Source organism: Podarcis tiliguerta, assembly GCF_965153285.1.
Source record: "Podarcis tiliguerta genome assembly, chromosome: 11".
Lineage (NCBI taxonomy): Eukaryota > Metazoa > Chordata > Lepidosauria > Squamata > Lacertidae > Podarcis > Podarcis tiliguerta.
This window is the reverse complement of record NC_139544.1, coordinates 34,779,856-34,804,200: the sequence shown is the minus strand read 5'-3', so window position 1 is coordinate 34,804,200 and position 24,345 is coordinate 34,779,856. Positions and strand designations below refer to the sequence as shown.

Sequence of the window (24,345 nt, the reverse complement as noted above, 5' to 3'; positions counted from 1 at the left end):
TAACTTTGTGATTTATATAGGGCTTATAGCAGGCATGTCCAAAGTCCATTTTGGGGGCCAACTTTGGGGTGAAATTATTAAAAAAAAAAGCTCAATAACGTAAATCCTAAATAAAGCTCAACAACATTGGTTGGCTCTCGTGCATGTTCACTTCATCAAATCTGGCCCTCTTTGAAAAAAGTTTGGGCACCCTGGCATATAGGAATGGGTAGTCTTGCACATGATTACAGCACAGTCCAATCCTACTTAGAGACAAATTTGGTCGGCTTCATTCCCAGGCAAGTAAGTTCAGGAGTGCAGTTTAAATTTAGGTTAATTACCAGGAGTGGTGATTCCCAAAGTGTGTGCTGGAGAGTTTCTAGGGAGGTCTGAGCTCTTGGGGCTGTGTGTGTGTGTTTGTAGTAGCAAGTTTATTACATCTTTGCTGTAGTACGCTCAGCTGTTCTTGAGGGATTTCATACCTGATTCTAGCAAGATGTTTTTGTGTGCCATGTTCCTTTTGCTGGTGTAAATAAATTAAGGTGTGCTACTAACAATAGACATGATCGTGTCCCTCGTGTGCCTGCCTTTGTGCATATTGCTGTGAAGGGAAGCACCATGCAGAGGCATTATAAATTAAGAATGTGTTTCTAAAGTGGCCTGCCTTGAGCTTCTCCAATTTGTGTGGTGGTGAGTGACTACTTATAGTACAGTATGTCTAATACCCCATGCTCCCCTGGGTTGATTTCAAGGGTGACAAACAATTTGTGTCCCATCCTCCCTCACAAAGTTCTCCGATGCCATAGAATCCCTCACACCCTTCTGCTCATGGGTCTTGTACGTGCCCTTTGTCATTTTATCAACTTGCCTCAGCCAAATCATCTGTTTCACATTATGTCTCAAAGTTAAGGAGCCTCATAATTCTTACAGCCTTGGGGAATTGGTTTTTTGACTAAGTTGGACAACTTCTGCACCATGGCGAAATTCTGTTTTGAATCCTAGGAATTACCGGGGCTCTTAATTGAGAATTACTTTAGCATCCATCCATCTCTGTTCCCCCGACTTTGGGACCTGGATGGATGCAAACTGATTTCATACCAGGGCCTTGGCTGTTTCAGATTGCATTGCAATTACTGGCAGTGCTGCAATGAAGACCTGTCCTCTTGTATTCTCTAAAGCACCATTCACATGGATGGTGTTGTTTACAGCACCGCCTGCTGACACCATTTTAAAGCATGTGAGTGGCATTAGAGTAGGGGCTTAGATGAGCAACAACTTACCCTTAAAAGAGAGCTGCTGTTGAGAAGCTCAGGAGAGGCATTTCCTTCTCCCACTAAGAACCTTGCTCTAGGAAGGGCCAGGTGCAGAAGAAGGGAGGATTTGCAGCTCCCTCTTCTGCACAGTTACTAAAGGTGCCTGAGCCCTTTCCTCATTTGCACCCAGTCACCCTAGTTCTAGAGGACATTCTCAGTCTGTGTGGGTGTGCCAGAGAGGCCTGCTTGGTTGGGGGGGGGGGGACTTGAAACTTGTGGGTAGGACGGAAGGACTTGTTCTCCTCCTCGCCAGATTTCCCAACCGCCACCAAATGGCCATTTGGGGAAATGCAAAAAAAACCCCTACCCTCTATGAGATATTTTGTTTGTTTTGGAAGGAGTGAAATGCTCACTCAGATAATTTATCTACTCAAAATGTTTAGTATGGAATTATTTGTGCGAGACAAAATACTGCCGGAGAGAAGGTTAATTCCTCAGAATTCTGTAGACTTGAGTCCTAGATGATACTGCCATGTCCTTGAGAAGAGCTAAGAGAGCCTTAGCTGCAGCTTGCCACCTCTTCCTGGTGACCTTTCATCTAGTTTGGAGATACTAGAAGCAAGCACCCTGTATCTGCTGTCCTTTTGATATGCCTGACCCCTTTCGGTGGAGCTTTCCGCCTCTCTTCTCAAAGGACTGATGCAGATACCCTAGCGGAGCATAGGGTGCAGCAGTGTGCAGCTCCCTCTCTCTAGTGATGGTATAATGTTAATTTTGCATGTACAAAAATTAAGGCATTTACAAGGCTGCAATTCTATGCGCGCTTACCTAGAAATGAGCTCCATTGCGTAGAGTGGGCCTTATTGTGGAGTAAACATCTGTAACCATTTTGTCCATTCGTGACCGACTCTGGGGTTGTGGCGCTCATCTCGCTTTATTGGCCGAGGGAGCCAGCGTACAGTTTCTGGGTCATGTGGCCAGCATGACTAAGCTGCTTCTGGCAAACCAGAGCAGCGCACGGAAACACCGTTTACCTTCCCGCTGGAGCAGTACCTATTTATCTACTTGCACTCTGACGTGCTTTCAAACTGCTAGGTGGGCAGGAGCTGAGACTGAGCAACGGGAGCTCATCCCCTCGCGGGGATTCAAACCGCCGACCTTCTGATCAGCAAGTCCTAGGTTCTGTGGTTTAACCCACAGCGCCACCCGTGTCCCATCTGTAGATTTCCATAAATATGCCAACTAGTACAATTTTATGTGCTAAGTTATAAACGATGCATGGCTTGGGGAAACCCAGCCAGATGGGTGGGGTATAAATAATAAATTATTATTATATTATTTGACTGTTGAAGTTTTACTGCTTTAGGGTTCATAATAAAATAAATATTGCATACATTCAAAATTTGCCCTCAAAATCTCTAGCCTGGCAGTGCAAATTGTGGGTGTACCTTAGAACCAGTAGCCTTCAACATTTTCAGATCTGGGATCCAGTTTCATCCAGAACGTGCATTGGAGACGGGGAGTCCCACTTCCCACCAGACATACCTCCTTCAGGAATGTGTTCCACAGTTAGGCTGCACCACAGAAAAGACCCTTTCTTTGTACTTCTAAAGATGGAATGCAGAGAAGGGTGGGGGGGACAGTTCTTGTGTTGCTACTCCAGTGAAATCAGGATGCAATTCAGTTGCGGGTCCTAATCTACCAGTTTACGACCAGTGCCCTAGAATAGCTCCTGCTGCAAGGGAAGATCAGCATCAGGGGACAAACTGGCTTCCAATCTTGTTGTCATGGAATGCCTCATATTGCTCAGAACTTTGCAAACCAATGAGCTAGAAAACAAAGCTCATTGTTAGGAAGTGTGAGTCTTAAGCTGTCTTAATAGGTCTAGCAGAATAACTTTGACAAGAGGTATGTCATACCCATTTATCTCAGTAAAATTCACCTCTGGATCCTAATAATTCTGTTTTTCTTTTTCCCAGCATAAACTGTCTGACCGCATCAAATCCCCAGGGACTGTGAGTATTTGTTAGCATTTACTACTCTCTTACTTTCTCTAATCTGTTTATATCCAGCCTCCATTGTGTGGGGAACAACAATTGCTAAAAATAATAAAATAAATGGCTGTACAACAGAGGTACCCCATGCTTGGCAGAATACCAAGCATTTTTGTAAACTGGTCATTTATCTGTCTGGCAGCTTTGTGCAGCATGGGGGTGTGGTACAAAATCTGCTAAGGTTATATGCAGAACAAGGGCTGTTTATCTGGAAAAAAGTATATAAAAGTTTTCAAAAAATAAAAGGGCCTCATTGCAAAAGGTGCCGCCATTTGAATTCTAAGCTTGCTTCCTTGGAAGCAAACCCCTCTGGAGCATATTGAAATTTCCTTTGTGGTGGGCTGGGAACTGTGATTCCAATTCAGATGTGCTCTGGATGTTTGCAATGGAAGCCAGCTGTTAGGCAGCACTGACAGACTGACTGGCACTCCCTGTGTATTTATTACATTTCTATCCCAGCCTTCCTCCCTGAAGAACCCATAATGTATGGAATCAAGGCACTTAATTGCCCTGAATCTCTGGAGCAGTGCTTGTACCTTGAGGGTGGAAGGTGGGTATAGTGGGGAGACCACTGTTTGGAACCTAATATAAATTAGCTTAAGGAAATTCACAGAAGGATAACTTCCAGTCGCCTGAAAAGTTTTGATGTAGGGCCAGGGGACCTTCCTGAACGATGTGGTGGGGCAGCGGGGAATTGTGCGAAGGTGGGCAGAGCGTCACATCTGCATCCTTTCAGTCTCCTCATCCCTTCAGGGGGGCTTTTTGCGGTGCACGGATGGCAATGGCATAAGGAGAGCATGTGAAACTTCCTGTGAATTTCCTTAGTACAGCAGCTTTTCTTAGGATCCAAGCCACAGTTTTTAAAACAAGGATAAATATGCAGTTATGCTTAAAAACAAAAACACAACTATAACAAGCAGGTTGCCTGTCTAAGCATTCAGTTTGTATCAGCCGAACTGTCAGTGGGGGCGGGGGCTACCAGGCCCACCTTGTGGGTGAGGAATGTGGTGTGAGCTCTCTTTTATATTATAGAATCATAGAGTTGGAAGGGACCATGAGGGTAATCTAGTCCAACCCCCCCCTGCAATGCAGGACTCGTTTGCCAGTGTGGTGTAGTGGTTAAGAGCGGTAGACTCGTAATCTGGTGAACCGGGTTCACTTCCCCGCTCCTCCACATGCAGCTGCTGGCTGACCTTGGGCCAGTCACACTTCTCTGAAGTCTCTCAGCCCCACTCACCTCACAGAGTGTTTGTTGTGGGGGAGGAAGGGAAAGGAGAATGTTAGCCGCTTTGAGACTCCTTTGGGTAGTGATAAGGCGGGATATCAAATCCAAACTCCTCTTCTTCTTCAAGTTGAACCCACAACCCTGAGATTAAGAGTCTCGTGCTGTATCTGCTGAGCTATCCCAGCTGGATATGTTTGTCTTCATCCTTCTCTTGGTTGTTGCTCCCAGTTAAAAGTATCCTGACAAACGTTAGTCCAGGTACACATGTGTGCATCGGCTGGAACACTGAAGATTGCCAGGCTCCCTTGGAAGTGCAAGAGGAGGTGGGTGGCATGGGGCTGCTACCCATGAAGTGTTTGTTGATTGCGCCGTAACGTAATGGCAAAGACCATGTTGACCATGTAAAGTTGACAAGTGACGAAAGCGTTTGCTTTCAGATGGCTGCAGCCAGCAGCATATTTGAGCAGCAGGAGTTTAAGAACTTTTCTGGACACTCTTGTTCTCACACCTGAGATGACTACAAGAAAGAAGATTCCACCTAAACATTAGGAAGAACTTCCTGACAGTAAGAGCTGTTGGACAGTGGAATTTGCTGCCAAGGAGTGTGGTGGAGTCTCCTTCTTTGGAGGTCTTTAAGCAGAGGCTTGACAACCATATGTCAGGAGTGCTCTGATGGTGTTTCCTGCTTGGCAGGGGGTTGGACTCGATGGCCCTTGTGGTCTCTTCCAACTCTATGATTCTATGACTGCATTGCAATGGTAGTTTTGGCTGGTTCGGTATCATCCTAGCAAATTAACTCTGTTTCAGTCCATGTGTCCCTGATGTTGCCTCGGTGGAGGATGGAGAGGAGTGTGTGAGTGTGTATGCAAACTAGCCCACTGTGCAGAGGTAGAATTCACATCCATTGCTTTGCAAGCTTTTGCCTCTGGCTGCACCCCTTGCCACGTGGCCCCCTGAAACACACTAAGAAAGAAAGCGGCCCTCAGCTTGAAAAAGGGTTCCGCACCATAGTGCTACACCAGCAACACAACATAGAGTTCAAAGAATTTGGAAGCTTCGCTTTGATGTTGCTTGATATTGGCAAGCACAGTTGACAACTATTATCTGAATTGATATACTTTTAATGCACAGCGTTCTTCCCTTTCCCGTGCCTTTAAAGGGGCTCAGTTTTTCAAAGAGCTGTGGGAGTTACCTCCCTACCAATGCAGTGTGTGCAACTCTAAATTGTGTGCCCTTAAAGGAGGCATATCTGTAGAAGTTTTGACCCTGGAAAGGTCTCTGTGTTCCTATCAATTCCTGGCCCTGTTAACCTGCCTTTGTGGTATTCAAGGCATTTAAACTATTCTGAAGACTGAAAGAGCTGTGTGATTTCATGAGAGTAATTAATTCTGGTTACCACATGATTGTTGTTTCTCATATAGACTACGTCGAGAATGGAGAAAATTGTATACAGTATATATGTATATAAATCTTATAACTCATTTAAATCAATCTTGCACTTTTGTTATTTTAGGTTTCACATATGTGCTCCAGATACCTTTAATCTGTTTCATAACTGACATCCTTGCACAAGACTTTGTGGGATCATGAAACCAGTATTGTGTTTTCAAGTTGTATGTTATATACCGCCTTGCCATATTTTATCCCAAAGTGCGGTTCATAGATATTTAAATAATGATAAACTACTTTGGGTGACGTTAGATTGTCCCATCTAGATTAATTTTGCCTTGTAAAATTCGACCTGTTGATTTTATAATGCTAAAAACACTCAAAGCAGCACATTTCAAATATTGGCCAATTTAAATTGGATTAAAATATCTAGCAGGATATTTAACCCGGTGCACTGATGAAATGAGCCAGCAGAACTTTTTACTTCCCTGTGCCATTTTCTAACACATGTGGCAGTTCTTAGGCAGAGCATTCCCGGGGGGGCCAATTGCCTTGAGTTAGACTTTGATCTGACAGAAGGTCATTGTTCTGCTTGAGCCGTAAAAAGATGTCAATTTTTGATTTTGACCCATATGGTTTCTGCTTGAAAGCCTTATGGTTTCCCAGAGATGGGCTGTCTGTAGCTTACAAGCTGTGTGAAAGTTCATTAGGGCAGTTTTGTATCAACTACAACGTAAAAGTCCTGTGAGCTCTTGTTCTCCCACTGTGTATGATTATAAATTGGTAGTTCTTGTGGTGGCCAAAGGAAGTTTGGAAATGTGGTGGGAAATAATGCTAAAGGATCAGAAGGAATGAATCAAATAAGATGTTATTTCTCTGTGGATTTTTCAACTCATCTTGATGGCGTTGATAACACTTGTGCGTAGGGCTGGGCGATATGCGGTTTTCAACAGTGTGATATATCACCAGCTAAACACCGCAATATATTGATGTATCGCAATGTATGAAGTAAGGAAGGAGCTATGGGTATTGGCTGGCTTCATGGTTTTTCCTGCATCGTGATTTTTGCCAGCGCCTGCTCTTGTGATTCGCTGCAGAGTTAATAGCAGCCGCAGGAATTGAGAGAAGCATTTGGTAGCTACACTGTTTTCCCCACATTGTGATTTTCACAGAACACACACACACACTTGTGATATTGCCAGGTGAAAAATTATGAAACCAATATCACAATATGGACTTCAAAGCGGTTTTGGATGATATGTTGATATATCACCCAGCCTTACTTGTGTGGCAGTCCTAACCCCAACCCCCACAGGGGGTTGCCATATCTGCAGACTTGCTGACCATGGTGGAAGGTGTGCAGGATGCGGTTGTTTGGGTCCGATTCCTATGCCATTTCCAGGCTAGCACAGTGATCAAGCCTGGATCAGGCCTGATGCCATCGTACAACAGCAGTGGGACCAGATTGGGACCCAACAGATCCCTGGAACCCAGCTCAGCCCTGCCCCTCCCTATTGGAGTTTGGATTTAGATTTGATATCCCCCTTTATCACTACCTGTTTTGAGACTTTCCTCTGGCGAAGAACCTTCCAGCATGCCACAAGTTGAGAGGGACACTTCTGCTCAGGGAGGATTTGATTTAAATCAAATCAATTTAAATAACTAGTCAGTAACACTTGATTTAAATCCTTTTTGTTATGCACTGAAGTTCTCACCCTGGGCCAGCAGGGGGATACTGTAGATAGTTATGCAAATGAAGGATCAAAAGTGACGTTCAGTGATTGGATAGCTTTAGAAAGTTGTTACAGTAACATGGTACTGGAGCTCTATATAAGCGGGCTGACTGAGCCCTTCAGTTCAGTTCTGTCCTGGCCTGTGAATAAACGAGCTGTTTGAAGAATCGCTGTGGCGTCTGATATGTTCACCTACAACTTAACACTTTTCTTTTCTTTTCTTTTCTTTTCTTTTCTTTTCTTTTCTTTTCTTTTTTACAGAAAGGCTCATTCCTGCTGCTATAATCTTAATATTTACAACCAGATGAAGGTTTCATTTTTGGAATAATAATTTTTCAGAGTAGTTTTTACAGTTATATCAAGAATTACTGATTTGGTTATACTACTAGAAATGCATAGACAGATAATTATGAAATTATTGTGAGGTTTAATAAGTTAACTGTTTATATTTGGACAGCTTTTCTGCCGTACTTTGTTGGAAGGAGAAAAACAATCATTTCCTTAATAACAATTTAAACTATTTATTTCACTAAAACAATAACTTGATAGCATATGTATCCATGTTTGTTAACTGATATGTTAAGCAATTAAAAAAAATCAACTTAGACTGAGTTTTAGCACACCTGAAAAACTTAAAACATACACTTATTTCCTGATGAATAGCCTTTGGACTATGTAACTTAAATAGAAAACTATCTTTAGAAAGATTTTTCATCCAAAAGCATTTTTTTAAAAAAATCCTTTTTAAATAAAAAAAATCATTTTTCTTTTTTTGAGTCATTTATTTTTATCCACCCTGTTTCTGCTCCAGTATGGTGTGAGGGTTTTTTGGATCACAGTGCTAGTCTGCAATCCTGAAGAGGGGAGGGAGATAGAGCTGGCTGTTGTTGAAGTGCCACATCCATTGCTCTGCGGGGCTTGTGCTTTCAGGGCAGAAGTATGAGCTCTTGTGGTCCTCTGTCCTTTTCTGTCTCCTCCTTTAATGATTTCCCTCCCCTTGGGAACAGTGGATGACACCAGCCTCCAGGGATGCTGTGTGTTTTCTTTTGGTTTGGAGGTGAATCAGGAGACGGGGATAGCTGTGCCTTTTCCCCAGCCCTCTCCTCACAATACCCCCTTTTGGACCTACGGATGTCAGAGCTCTATGTAGGAGGCGTCTGACACCAGACTTCCCTTGCCACGATTGCTGCCCCCTCCACACTTACAGATGCTTCCTGATGCTTCCTTGCCACAGTTCTCCCCTTGAAGAATGACCTCCGATGTTTGCTATAGCCCCTGGAACACTCTCTTAGGTACTGTAAGCTTGCAGATTTAATTATTTTCAGGGACAGCTTGGGTTCCAAGCTTGTGGGAGATGTTGATAACAAGCATAAGAATCATGTTGTGTTTCTTCCTTGGCTATCCCTTGGCGTTGACACCATCTTGATTGGACCTTCTCTGGTGATCCTAAAAGTGACTGGGGGGTGGGGTAAATTCTGTTGGGAAAACCTTCCGGCATATGGGATTTGGCCGATAACCCAGAATATTTAGCTGGACCCTGAACTTCAGGAAAGGGTTTTGATTGGGGCAGTTGGTGTATTCTGCACTGTAGAAGTTAGCTCCTCTCCTGCAGTGTCGCGACCCAACCATTCTGTGATCCGACCCCCAACAATGCTGCTCTTAGCTTAAAAAACAATTTGTGGTTGGTCAGACTTCCTGCTGTCTCATCTAGTTTGGCTCTGAAATATGCCATTTAGTTGGTTCACGATTTATTTCCCCTTGGTTGCTGCTGAGTAAACGTTTGACCCTTGCCCGTTTTATTTTTCCTTTTGCAATTCAACATGATATATATTTGTAGCGTTACATGTCAGAGGCTTTTTCTACCAAATTTTGTTTTTCAGAAGAACAACAAACTTTTCTTAAAAACATGAAACCTTCATGTGAGCCAGAAGCATGGCAGCTGCTGTTTCTCAGGTTTCATAAATAGTTGTGCCTTGACATACTTTAAAATCTGTTGAAACAGATGAAGGCTGAGGGCAAGGAGGAGTAGGAACCAGGTCTTCATTAATTTCCCTTTGAATTCAGATCGGAAGCTATGACTTGTCTCACTTTCTAATACAGAGCAGCGTAAGCTCCTTGGGAAGAGATTACAAATAATATGGTTGGTGCATTAATCTGGTCTTCTTGGTGGATGTTGACAACCTATTTTTAAATCTGACAAACAAGACGGTGGAAAGTAATCTTGTTGTAGCATTCAGCTGTATGAATATCTAGGGAAGATCTTACTCTGCCCCATCCCACGATTTTTCGTGTCTACACAAAAGTGTCGGAATCGGTTGCCTGGGGATTTGTGATTAGGTGATATCAGTGTACTGAGGACCTTCCTCCTTTATCTTCTGAGCCAGGTGAGGTGGTGTGAAGGGCCTTCAGTCGGAAAGTGGGCTATAAATTTATGAATTATTAAGTAAATAGGATTCTGGTGGTAGTAAGTGATGTAGGAACCAGAGAAGGGCATATCTTCCGGCAAGTTGAGAGTAAAGGCTTAAAAGTTAGGCTGAGAATGAGAACTTTAAAATTTTGGGAATGTAGGGGTGGTCCCTCCCCGACTTACGTTTTGTTTCAGGTGCCTCCTGAGACATATTCTTGAGTCATGACACAATCATGGTGCATCAGTGGTGGGTTGATTCTTCTTTACCTTGTTCTGCGATCCTTCCCCAATGCCAGCTCATCGTTGCTTTCCGGGAGGATAAAATGCAGCAAAGGGGAGGTGAAAATAAGCCCAAACATTTGTGGTATTCCATATTGTTACGTAAATAATAAATGAATGAATGAATGAAGAATTGTAAATTGAATATAAGGAATGAAATGTGAATTAGAGATAAATATGTAATATCAAACAGCAGTGCGGAAAACTATGGAATGTAACTATGACTAGGAGTGGGAAGTCAACTTTTTGGAAAAATTGTGTTAAATTTGATGTAATTTGGCATTGATTTGTTTTTTAAAAAATGGAAAACAAATATTATTTGGCTAAATAAATAGTTAGTTAGTTAGTTATGAGTTTTCAGCAGGGAGTAGGGGATATGTACTGACTGCAAATGAAGCAGTGTGACCACCACAAAACTTTTGCAGGGTTGCATAAGCTTAGTTGTACTGTACTGCATATGACCATAGCCTTGCCTGCCAGAGCTAGGGGTCTTTTTATTAAGGGCATCTATCCCCCCTCTTTCCTCTAGCTCTCTCAGTGCAATGAATGGTCAAATTTAGAACTGCAGCAGCCTTTAATTATACTGTACTACAAATCCCACACCCATATATGTTTGTCATAGAATCCCAGAACTGTTGAGTTGGAAGAGACCCTGAGGATCATCTAGTCCAACCCCCTTTTGCTCAAACCACGACTCTGAGATTAAGAGTCTCATGCTCTGCTGACGGAGCTGTCCCAGGGCAAAGCGTTTATTTACTATGTTTACACCCTGGTTTCTGGTATGATGGAACTGAAGGCGGCATTCATAGGGGCTGCCAGGCTGTCTCTTGCCCTGCTTAGCTTTAGCAAAGTTGCTGCATCATGGACCTTGAGAACCTGCCCTGTTCTGAGACCATTTGCAGCTTTGAAGAGAGTTAACTATACTGGACAAGTTATTGGCTTAGTTGCTTAGAATGTACACATTCCCAACACTGGAAGATGGATAATAGTGCCTTCCGTTACAGTCTTCCATTACTGACTGTGCCAATAAGGTACCTCAAAGTTCCTCAAAACACAGCTGGAAAATCACTTTTCTAGGGTGAGCAGTCTTTGAATGTGCTGTATTTATTATATTTCTTTCATTTTCTCGTGTGGGAGTAACATAAATGACTAGGCAACTCCCATTTATTTTCAGTGACAGCAGTTTGGTCATGAATGGGCTGCCTGTGAGATGCGCTTGTTGAACTGCGTTCACAGTTTTTTAAAAAAAGATTTTGTGGCAATTAATATAATGCACTTAAAATTAAAAATGTAAGCTAAGATGAGCTGGAATCTGCAGCCTGTTCGGCAAATTGTAGATCATGTTTGCACGAGGGTTGGTAGTTTTAAATATCTGGGCATTTATATCTCTGAGGACCTCTCATGGACTGCAAATATTAACATGGTTGTGAGGAAGGTGCAGGGGAGGTTGTATTTCCTGAGAATGCTCAGGGGACTGAATCTATCTCAGCACCTACTCCTGTCCTATTATCACAGTACCATTGAGAGTGTCTTAACCTATAGTATATTGTCGTGGTATGGAAGCAGCTCTGAAACGGATAAAAAAGCTTTACTGAGAATAACAAAAATTGCCCAGAATGTTATAGGGCTCCAGCTACCAACCCTGGATGAGATCTTCACGTCTCGCACTTTGAAGAAGTCACACAATATCCTGAGAGATCCCACCCATCCTGCTCACAATTTCTTTGAACTGTTGCCTTCGGGCAGAAGATATAGGACAATGAAAACACGAACCACACGCCTTCTGAATAGTTTCTATCCAAGAGCTCTGATTGCACTAAATAATGATCTCAGGGCCAGTTGTAAGAAATAGCAAGCAGGGAGTAGGAAGGAATGAGATAGGGTTTAGGTCATGTTATGCTTTTAATAGGTCATGTTATATTCTGGATTATGTATGTTTTATAGATTATGTCTGAATGGGATGAGAGTGTTGGAGGTACGTGCAAATGTGTATGTGAAGCCGGTCTTTGGGTGGGTGTTTGATTTTCGTTGTTGTGTATACTGTGTATATACGGACAATGACAAATAAATTTCTAATTCTAATTCTAATGATTTATTCCTTTTGCAAACTGTTCTGCGATTGCTGCTGTCTTGCACAATTGTCACAGAAGTGGAAAGGATACTTGAATCTCCCAACCCGAACAAATGTTACTCAGTGCCTCTCTGCTCTCAGACTTCAGCAGTTATTATTACTCTTACAAAAGTTGCAGGCTTGTGGGCTATAGCCTTGTGTCCCTCAAAGCTGAATTCTGTGCTTGTTGTCACATTCTGCCCTTTCCCCCTCTTGTTCAACCACAGCCCTGTTTTCCCCCCTAGGTAAATCCCTTTAGCTCATCATTGTACAGTGGTATCTCGGGTTACATACACTTCAGGTTACACACTCCGCTAACCCAGAAATAGTGCTTCAGGTTAAGAACTTTGCTTCAGGATAAGAAGAGAAATCGGGCTCCGGCAGCGCGGCAGCAGCAGGAGGCCCCGTTAGCTAAAGTGGTGCTTCAGATTAAGAACAGTTTCAGGTTAAGAACGGACCTCCGGAAAGAATTAAATACTTAACCTGAGGTACCACTGTATAACTAGAGGATATTCCTGTAACCAGCCATATTGACATTGAAAATGCTGGAGTGAATCAGGGTGCCCATACTTGCTTATTTTGTGTTGCATTGAATTCAGTCTAAGAAGCCACAACAATGGCACATTTTGTTAGTGAAGGACGTGCTGCTTGTAGCGTAGTCACTTTGCACGGCCACGGAGTGTGTGGAAGGTCTGTAGCTATTACAGTGAAAGCAGGCACGACTTCGGGGTCTTAGCACAAAGAACCTTTTAATGCTGTTATGTAAGCGCGCACGGTGGCGTCTCTCTCTCTCCTCTTAACGGTGTGATAAAAATGAGAGTGCCTGCTTGTTTCATACAAAAGCGCCGTACTCCTAATTAAATAATGGGTTGTGTTCGGGATTTATTGGAATTATTCTCTCTCCCCTTTTCAAATATCCGTTCTGCATGAATGGCCACGACAATTTGTGTTGCTTAAGGCTACATTGCATTTGTTCAGGCAGCCAGAATATTCACTGACCGATCGGGTAGTTATCTCATGAACAGAGCACAACCCCGAGCTCATGACGAGGATTTGATCTGACAGTTTTACTGTCATGCAATGCAAAGAGGTTTTAAAGCAAGAGGAAGGAGAAGCAGCCATCTGGGTGTTGTAGGAGGAATCTGGGCGGTCCTCAGTTGTCAGAAATGATGCAAGGTGCTTTCCAGCATACACAGCTGCTTCTGTCTGGCTCATCTGTCTGTCTGTCTGTCTATCCATCTATCTATAGCTATAGCTATCTATCTATCTATCTATCTATCTATCTATCATCTATCTATCATCATCTATCCATCCATCCATCCATCTGGCTATCTAGCTGTCATCTATCATGGATCATTGTTGGCATCCATCTGTCTCAAGAGACAATGGAGAATGCACCATTGGGGGTAAAGTCAAATCGTTAGGAGACTTACAGCGCCTGCTGTAGCTGTAGAGGCCAGTGCTAAAGAGGCATGTTTTATTGCAGCTGGGGAAGATGAAGGCATCTGGTTTCACTGTTACAGATGCACCATGGCATTTCTTTTCTCCTATCAGAGAGAGTGAGAGAGCGCTAATTTTAATATTCTCCATATTTTAAAGGCTTATTATGTAACTTCAAAAGAAAGCTAAGCAGTGACAGATACGCATCAATATGGACCATACGTCGGCTTTTGAATGCAGACTTACACTTTTACTTTTAGAAGTCCTTGGTGTATTTACAAACAGGCATAAAAGTCACAGATTAAATTTGTTTATTGCCGTGAATTCACTTTTGAAATGGATAGTGTTCAGGACTGGAAAAACCCTATGCCCTGTTTAAAGTAAAGCAGTACCTATTAAGATTATTGATGATCATGACAATGAAACACCTTTCCTAGAAAGGTGTGTATGTTGTCTGGTCAATCTTGTTTGTCTCACCAAATCCTGGAAGCAAAGCCAGTGTATTTGACCTGAGAATTGTGAAAGATTGAAATGAGAGAACTTAACCATTTTTTACACTAGGTATTGGAATGAAATATATGACAGGAATTCATTTGGATTTTCTGGTTCTGTGAAGGAAGCAGAAGCTGAGGAAGAACTATTGACTTGTGTTTCTGAAATGCAAATGCAAGCTTCTGGTTCATTACAAACACACAAATGAAGCACAACATTTTTCTTCTCCTGGAACGTTTCCGTAATTGAAAATGAAGTCAGAGTGCAGCAGTTAAGCAGTTGCTGCTGCTCGTTTTCTGCTTCAGTTCTGCTTTATTCTAAAAATGTCAGGAATGATGATGACCTAGAGGGTTTTTGATGGGGCAGGTGGTTCACATATTTCACTGTTGTGTAAGCCTGATGGAAACTTCCACTGTAACGCGCACGTTCTTACCATCTCCCACTTTTTTTATTGGATGTCCTTTAGTTTGATTGTATACAGTGCAGAGTGATTTTCATTTGCTTCCAGTTCTTCTGTTCTACTCTAGTGAACTTCAGCCTTGAGCGTTTAGGTTTAGAGTACAGTTTTGAAAATACATGACCGAGTTACACTACTAAAACTGAGCAGGTCTTAACACTGCAAGCAGCCAGACTGTTTGGGCACCATTCTTTTAGCTGCTCTATTCTCTTTGGAAGAAGGGCAGGATGTTACGAATAAAATGTCACGAAGCTGTTAATCTGCCTCCCAGGCTTCATACCATCACTAGTTCCTGGTGCTACGTGATGCAAACGATTTCCTCCTTAATCCTACCTTAATTGTCTTTTTATGGAAATGGGCCTACATAGGATTTGGGTCATCCTTAGCAGCCGTGTCATTTTCCTAAATGCAAAGCTGCCATTGTAGTTTCTGCCTTCAGTTGGAGTTGGGAGAAGTAGCTTCTGGCATCCGTCAAAACTTTGTGTGAACCATTTGTCCATAATAAGCGTATATGCACACTATGCACTGTAAGCAAGGGCATATGTGCTGCCTAAAAATGTTCTTTGCGTAGCTTACATTATCAATGAAATACCAAAATTACAGCTGTACTAGGTGTAGGCACTGTGTTAACCACAATAACAATTTTCCCTGCTTAAGTGTACCATGTGTGGGAGTGAGCTACCAGGAAAACAGGATATTACAAGTGCTGTCTATGGCGTATCGTATGCAGACTTTTGCTGAGGTTTTATTCCTCCTTGCTTTTGATACAGAAAAATAGGGGTGGTTGGCTTTTGCTGCCCTACTCCCCAAGGGACAGAGTCCCCTAAATCCATGATGGGTCAGAGATGAATAGATGGAGGCAGTGAAAGCAAGGCAGATCTTTTATTTTTCTGTTGCAACTGAGTTCCCTCCTCTCCTAGCAAGGAGGCAAGAGAGACCCAGAACCGCGAAGAAACATCCCTTTTAAGGGTTTACATTTTGGTGTGGAGAAAAAGGACACCCCCTCTACAAAGAGTCAGAAATTACATCTCACATAAGGTGGGGTTACTGTGGCTCAGGCAGGCCAAGGTGTGATATTCCTGAAGATTTAGCAAGTTTTACATAGTTCCAGACAGTTTACACAAAACACCAGCATTTGATAAGACAACCAGAATGCAGGTCAGACATCCTTCAATGCAGAGCATCTGGGCAAACGATGACAATTAATACAAAGGAGGTTCGTAGATCTAGGAGGGAAATCCCTTCTGCCTCCGTGTTCTCAAGCAAGGGGGATTAAGGAGGCAAAGGAAATACTTACGTGTCTTTAGCAGAGCCAAGATGGCTTTTGGATTGCTCTCCTGTACTATTTTAGACATGTGGTTTATATACTTACGTATGTGTGTTTACCTTGTGCAATTATCAACATTCTATATTTGAGACCTTAGAATTCCTATAACTATTTCATTTTGGGGAGCTGCATAAATTCAGCCAGCTTTGAGAAATGACAAAAGAATTGTTCTGCTGAGCTGTTTCACTTGAGCGGATATAGTGAACTGCAAATCTCGTCAGTACATGTGTGAGGATAGCGTTTTTATTTCCCCGCCCCAGTATAAAATCATGGAATTGTAGAGTTAGAAGGTACCCTGAGGGTCATCTGATCTAACCCACTGCTAATCAGGAACCTCACAGTGCTTCTCATCAAGGCTTGGAGATTTGAATTTATTTAAAGTAGCTAGGTGTTCCCTTACCTGCCTTGGGCTGCAGCTCCCTCCCTGCATCATTTATTCTCTTACCACTAGCTTTAGGCACTGCTTTCCTCTTGGGTGAAGATAGAGGCAAAGTAGGTGTTGAGCAGTCCCACCTTATCTCTGTATGCATCCTTTGAATCTCATTTGCCTTGTGGTTGCCCGTCTGCTCTGTTTGGAGAGGTCCTTATTTGAAGGTCTTTGCAGTTTGCTTGGATTTTCACCATCCTGGATTATTCGGAGTCCTCCACAAATTTGGGCGCTTACTTTGACTTAATTATGAGGAAATTGAATAACAGCAGTCCCGGTGCAGATCCTTGGGAGATTTCGCTTCTTACTTTTCTTCATGGTGAGGCTATATTTACTCTTGCTGCCTGGTTGCTGGTTAAACAAAAGGAAGCAATCAGTGCACATCCTCTTATCATATTTGTGTTAATTTCATTAGTTTTAATTGCCATGAGCTCCGGATATAAAAATGTAAACAAATCTTCCCTCTGTTGAGTTTACTAGTAAATACAGTGATTAGTGTTAAATACTAATCACTGCTGGTTAGGGACTTCATAAAATGCTTTTTGAAAGCCTAAGTAGCCTTATTGCAGCCAGCATGTTTGTCCATGGTGGAACAGGAAGGCACAAGATATTGAAAGGAAAAATAATGTCACAAATAAATTTTTGCAGTTTATATATATATGTGAGTAGGCGTGCTTGTATTTGCTGGACTAGATTGAGATATAATTGAGGTCCTCTCCTAAATTATATAGCCTTAGAGTTGAAATCAAATAAAAGTTGGATTCTTGTGATTTAGTTGTCTGCCTGCAATAGCAATAAAACATGTCCTCTGTTTCAAGGGGATGGCCTTCCCTGTGGACTTACTGGAAAACTACAGTCATGAAGACCTGGAAAGTTCTGGAGAAGATTATATGTCTGATCTCAGGTGTGGGGATCCAGAAAACCCAGAGTTCCTGTCTCTTGCCAGTAATGTCAAAGTAAGATTTGAGAAATAGCTTGGCATCTTGGTGTTTTATATGTCTGTTAACAGTGGACTTTAGTTGTACATTTATAATGGCTTTCAATACTCTGTTACTCAGAGCCTTTTACTCTCCCAGTATTTGTCAGATGGGGTATATATGGCCTGTGTCACAGGCATTGTGTGTTCTGCATCAGCCTTTCCCAGCTTTTGGTCCCCAGATGTTGTTGGACCTCAACTCCCAGCATCCCTTGCCACTGGTCCTGCTGGATCTAGGGGTGATGGGATTTATAGTCCAACAACACCTAGGGACCGAAGGTTGGGAAAGGCTGTTTTGGAGGCGCTGAGGGCCCAGTTGTTTGTCTGCCTATTTGTTTTTTAAAAAGACCAATGTCATAGGAGAATCAAGGAGATCCATCACTCACAATTTCCAACTTTTTGTTTTGCTTTTCTCTTTGTAATTTAATGCCACAGCTAAATCTTTCATTCTTGGATCCTGGCATGTCCTTGGTAAATTAATATGCAGCAAAGCAGAGGGAGAAACCGTGTCTGGTTGGGTTCTTTCTTTAAAAAAACCTTTGACGACTGCAGCAGAACAAATGAGTCTATTGTCTCTTCTGTAGCATATTTTAATGTGTGACTGTGCTAACAATTTTACAGCAGAAGAAGAACATGAAAAGATGATAATGTTTTTCTTCTCCTTCCTGCCCTCACTCCCCAGATCCCAATTCGTCTATCCACAATAGGCTTCGTCCCCCTTTATGGCGGAGAGGAAAGGCATAAAGTCCTTGCTTTGTTTGCGCCGGAGGATTCGCTCACAGGTTTCACTTAAATTTTTGTTTCAGTATTGTAGTGTTCTGCTCTTTTTATTTTTACTATACTTACTTATTTCTTGTCCTTGCTCCTGAATCTCTCTGTAATTGTGCATTTCAGAACCATAATAACTTTAGTTGGTACTGAAGCCAGGGTGAGGAGCAGCTGGCTAGGCGAATATTCAGCTTGCTCCAGCTCCAGCTGTGTAATGCTTGGTCTGTAGGAAAGACCTGCAACGTGTCCGTCAGTGTTGCCTTGTGGGCACTGACAGATTATACAACCTAAGGAGGTTATCCCAGAGAACATCCCTGGCTGTTGGATGGAATAGTGCTGCTAAGCCCCCTTCACTGTTATTTTGGAAGCAGGAGCAGATTGCCATTACTGAATGGAAGCAAAGAGCCTGAGGTTCAGATGTAACAACGAACCGTGGTTGGATGTTACAAGTATAAGCCTTGATGTCATGCGTTCCTTCTCCACCCAAGAACAGAAGAGGTTTAAAGTTTCTGTTCCTGGTTGTTTCAAACCACGCTGTCCCTTTTTCACCCAACCCACAGTTATCCAAGTTAGGACAGAACAGGAAACTGCCCTTAAGAGCAAGCCAAGAAAAGGAGCTTTGAATTCCTTTTCCTTGCACACCGAAGCAAAGAGGTAGCAATCTGGCTCATCCTCATAACCGGCCATGGTTTGTTGTTGCAGCTTGAAGTAGGGCCTGTGTCCGTCAACACTACTGTAAAGGCCAGCTAGCTTCTCTTCTCCCCACACTGCCCCTCCTGTTGAACCCTTTTGGCTAAGGCTTAATAAGTGGCGAGGACTGAAATGTAATGCGTTGAACAAGTGTTCACTGTTGTCAGAGCTGGCTCCTGGTCCCAGCTCACAGAGGACCAACGCTAGCCGGTAGTAATGTACAAAAGTCTTTATTGAAGTACAGTTTCCATTTTCAAGCCGCAGCGCCCCAGCTCTACGTCTAGGGTTTAGACCGGCGAAGCTCCATCTGAATCTCCGCCCCCTGTACACCAGTTTAAGACTCTAGCCTTACTCCACCTCTTCCGTCTCTCCTTTCTCCTCTGGGTCCTGCTACCCCCCGGGGTTCCTTCCTTCCTGGACTCTTCCGACGCAGACGTTGACCCCCCTGACTCCTCTCTCTCTCTTCGGCGGGCTTTAGGACCTGGCTCCCTATCCGGGCTGCCAACAGTGCCGCCCTCCTGTACATTTGAACTTGGCGCGCGCGCGCAGCCTTCAACCTTCCTCTTGACTGTTTCCTCGCTCCCCGACGGAGGCGTGGTCAATCCTCCCTCATGTTCTCCCGCTGGCAGCGCGCCGCCTGATCCCGATGCCTGGGACTCCTCCCCCCTACTGCACTCTGGTGTGGACGCTGGTCCGGATTTCCAACTGCTGCTCTCTGAGTCCCCTCTGGCCCCTTCTTCCTGGGGTGTCCCCCTAGGCACCCCCCTTGCCCTGACCATGGGAGCCCCTTTCTGTGAATCATCCGATTCACTGGAAAGACTCAGAGACCTCGGACCGCTGTCATCGCTGACATTTCCTTCGGACTCCTCCCCCTCGCTCTCCATTTCCTCCCTTTCCTGTGCCTCTGCTCCTGAACCCCTGACAACTGTGAATAAAAATAACCCTTAGAGTGCAATCCCAATGCTCCTAATGATGAGGGTTTTTGGAGGAGGTAAAGGATTAGGATTAGGTACATAGGTACCTCTCCACCTGCAGAGAGGACCGCTGCTTGAAGGGGAGCTGGACCAGCAGGGAGAAAGCTACTGCTAGCAGTAGCAAGCAAGAAGACTCACAAACCAACAGGATGGAGGTAGAGCTTTGGCATCTTTGGATTCCAATCTCCCAAGAGGTCCAATCCCTCAGTCCCTCAGCTACAGCAGCCAGGATCTGCCATTGCCAAAAGGAAGACCCAGCCCCCACTTCTTCTCTGGCTGGCGTAAGCCTGTCAGAGCTGATGCAGCAGTGGACCCGTCACTCCTCCCAAGTTAGAAATGCGTCCTCTATTAAAGTAGTAGTTTGGGACCAGTCTACTTGGAAGATTGACCTATTCCATATATGCAGCCTTGACATCGCAGGACAGTTACAGATGTGACAGAATACTTGTTCCACACAATAAATTTATCTTTTTGTGTGACCCCCCACATACGCTTAGGAACTCCCAAAGTTGACATCCGGCAGGTGCCTCTTGCTAGAGTCCCGTAGAAAACATCGGCACACATCCAAAAGACATGGGCACGATATAGAGCGTATTAGCAGAGTCAGCGAAAGCAAAATTGTGTAGGAATTGTGGCATCAAGTATTTTATTATTTACAGCAAGAGAAACATGGCATTTTGTGTGAGCTCCTTCTCACACATCCTCTCTAGCTGGACAGAGAGCAAAGAGCGGAAGTTTGTCGGCTTGACTTCTGCTTGTACACAGTGATAAGAAATGAAATCATCCCATCACGTGACCCTCTGCAATAGCGGCAGTGGAAAATACTGACACCTTCACTAAACTCATTCTAGCACTTGCTTAGAATATTTTTGGTTAAGCAAGTCTCTCCAGATATACAAAAGTTACATGTGTTTTATGTTTTTGGTTTTTTTAAGCTACCAGATTTGAATATTTTAAAATACCTGTTTTAAACTGTTCTTTGGCGACCGTTTTAATTTTTGGAAACTTCTTAGAGATAAATTATAACCAACAGGTGTAGATTAAAAAAATAAAACCTGTAGTAGCATTGTTATACCTACTTTTATGCAACTTCACACTAACTCAACATAATTAAGACCATCGCCACCATCGTCCTAGCTTCATATTTCTCTTTTCTCATTCAAGCTGTTGCCCTTTTCCTTGCTGATCAGTGGTGGCCTGTTGATGATATTGTGAGAACATCTGATCCTTCCAGAGAAGGACTTTTGCAGGTAAGTAAAGCTTTTGTTCTGTTAAGTGTGTCTGTAATCTGAGGAGCCATCTAATCCAAACAGAGATACTGCGTAATGTATTCAGAGTGTCTAATTCATATTTACTTGGAACAGAATTGGTGTGTGTCCATGCACACAGATGTGCAGGCAGTGCTTTCTATAATTCTGATTATGTTTTCGGGTTGTGGCGCAAGCATCTTGTATGTGTCACAGGAAGCTGACTTTTTTAAAAAAGCATGTACACGCTACAAATTTAAGATGGCTCTGCTGATAACAGCTTTTTCCTCAGCAAATCTTGGCAGATAATATTTTTGAGTGAGTGGTCAGGCTGCCTCACATAATCAGCAGCCCTCTCCCCGGACCTCCAGGCCCCATAGTCTCATGAAAAAAGTGACAATAGCTGAACCGTGAGCACTGTTTTGTTGGAAAGGTAGGATACAAATTTAACAACTGACAAATAAATTAACACTTTAATGTGGGTCTGCCCTATCATCAGGTGTTCATCTTAATTCCTGGCTTTATGGTGTATGTATTATGTTTGTATTATCTAAAGTATTACAGTTCTCTCGAGTTAGTTTACAAATGAAGATAAAAACAAAGGTAATAACAGTAGTGTGTCATAACCACAAAACCCAAACATATTTTTAGAAAAAAATTAATCTACCCCTCTTTGCTACCTTGAAAGTAGGGATGTGGATTTCAGCAAATTTTAGCCACATGGCCTTTTTGGAACAATATTTTTTTCTTCTTCAGTCACAGTCATATTCTTTCTATGTGTTTACTATAGGTGAACTCCATTGGAGAGAGAGTGGTCCTCTATGTGCTAAATAGATTAATTTATCGCAAGCAAGAAATGGAGAAAAATGAATGCCCATTCCTCTGTCATGGTAGCCATGATTATGCGAAAATACTATGGAAGAAAGGAGAGGCAATTGGTTTTTATTCTGTTAAGCTTCCAGGTAAGACTTCCCTTTTAAAATAAAATCACAAAATGCCGTTTAATGCAAGGCAGAGAGAAACAAAGTCCATAGTTTTACATTGTTTGAGAACCATGCTTGTAGTTCTCTTGGATTTCTCCGTTCAGGGTGATAAGTGGTAGTGGCAAGGGAGGCAGTGCACAAACTGTAAACCATAACATTATAAAAGCAGCATAAAATAGAAAGCAGAATTAAAATGGCACCTATGAAGCTTGGGAAAAATAATGATGCCTTTGCTGGACACTGAAAGGACAATAAAGTTCATTTTAAAAACATTATAAAAAAAAATACTTATTTTAACATCAAATGCCAATCTAATTCCACAAATAAGCCTACAATGGATATCTGCGAAACTAAATGCACTTGCTGTATTTGGGGGGCGAATGGATTATGTTATATAGCCTTGATGTCTGTTGGAAACTTGATACTTGGGCAGATGGGTTTCTAGCCTGCTGTAGCTAACCGCATCTTAGGGGAAGGCAGTAAGCAGATGGCAGTCTTTTTGTGTGTTTATTCCTGTTGATACTTTGACCTTTGTGAACGGAAGGCACTATTTCAAAGTATATTTGAAGTTTACAGTTGGTCTCAGGGATTTGTAGCCTGTTGTTGTTTTTAAATTGTTCCTCTTGGTGGGTAGGAAAGTGATTGCTATAAAATCATCCAAATAAGTTGGCCTGCCCAACTATGCCCCCTTGCCATCACCTGAGACTAGAAGTAGCGAGGATAAGGTTCTGCAGTAAGTTACTTTGAATACTGTTTGTCCAACCTTGCCACCCCTAATTGCATCCCAGGTTTGTTATGTTAGCCTGGCACTGCCAGAATCAAGAGTAATGGGGTAAGAACTGAAAGGTAAAAAGTTGATACTTGCCAGTGTTGATGTAGGACTAACATCAATCACAGGGATGCGGGTGGCACTGTGGTCTAAACCATTGGGCCTCTTGGGCTTGCCGATCAGAAGGTTGGCAGTTCGAATCCGCACATTAAGTTGAGCTCCTGTTGCTCTGTCCCAGCTCCTCCCTACCTAGCAGTTTGAAAGCATGCCAGTGCAAGTAGATAAATAGGTACTGCTGCGGTGGGAAAGTAAACGGTGTTTCCCTGCGCTCTGGCTTTAATCATGGTGTCCCATTGCACCAGAAGCAGTTTTGTCATGCTGGCCACATAACCTGGAAAGCTGTCTCTGGATAAACGCCAGCTCCCTCGGCCTGAAAGCGAGATGAGCGCCGCAACCCCATAGTCGCCTTTGACTGGACTTAACCTTCCAGGGGTCCTTTACCTTTTGCTAACAGCAATATTTTAGATACAGCTTGAACCCAAAGAAAAAGTAATGAGCCGATCAAAGTAGAAGTTATATGCAAAGAAAAGTAATGAGCCGATCAAAGTAGAAGTTATGTGCCTGGGCAGCAGTAAAGCTTTTTCTTTTTTGCGGGGTCTGGTGGGGTTTAGAGAAGAAGGTGCAAAAAGAAAATAGAACATTTTTGAGGTGCATAACCAAAAATATACTGTAAGTTGCTAAGTTCATAAGCTGTCCAGATAATGATTTTGGGGATGTTACAGAAATGCATGCAGGGCGGGAGAGAAAGCGTTGCTTAGTTGTCATTGAAGAACACGTTGGACACAGCAATAGAATGAATGCCAATCAGAGCTGCTGTTATGATTTCAGGAAGCATATGTGGTGCCTTTCTGACCCAGAGCTACCAGCTTCCGGTCCTTGATACAATGTTTGTGAGGAAGAAACATCGAGGGAAAGATTTTGGGCTCCTGATGATGGAAGATTTTGTGGATTCTTTCACAGAAGATGCTCTTGGCCTGCGGTTCCCACTCACGTCTTTTATGCTTGTTGGTAAGCCCTTCTGTTCGTCTCATTGCATCAAACCATACTGATAGGGATAATGTTTTTTTTTTTAGTTTCTAGGGTTCTGCATAAAGGGCTATCCAATTATATCCAGACAGAGTCAGAAACCTTCTTGATCTCAGGAACCACAGTGCCAAATTGGGCGACGGTATCTTCAGAGGTGTCCAAATCAGCACTGTTTGAAATGGTTCTGACCAGCATCTTGATTCAAAATGGTGTCAGAAGGTTTCTGAACATAGGAGGAGGAAGAAGAAGAGGAGGAGGAGGAGGAGTTTGGATTTGATAT

At 43.0% G+C, this 24,345-nt stretch overlaps 1 protein-coding gene across 4 annotated transcripts in view; it reads left to right on the top strand.

The window, feature by feature from the left end:
* Positions 1-24,345, top strand: part of FAM169A (family with sequence similarity 169 member A) — a 40,026-nt gene that overhangs the window by 3,018 nt on the left and 12,663 nt on the right. For all 4 annotated transcript variants that reach the window (XM_083403992.1, XM_083403989.1, XM_083403991.1 and 1 more), the window contains exons 2-7: positions 3,212-3,247; positions 17,391-17,528; positions 18,231-18,330; positions 21,145-21,230; positions 22,018-22,189; positions 23,868-24,047. In XM_083403992.1, the coding sequence (XP_083260118.1) occupies positions 17,394-17,528; positions 18,231-18,330; positions 21,145-21,230; positions 22,018-22,189; positions 23,868-24,047 (673 nt within the window). In that variant the 5' untranslated portion in view covers positions 3,212-3,247; positions 17,391-17,393. The remainder of the gene's footprint in view (positions 1-3,211; positions 3,248-17,390; positions 17,529-18,230; positions 18,331-21,144; positions 21,231-22,017; positions 22,190-23,867; positions 24,048-24,345) is intronic.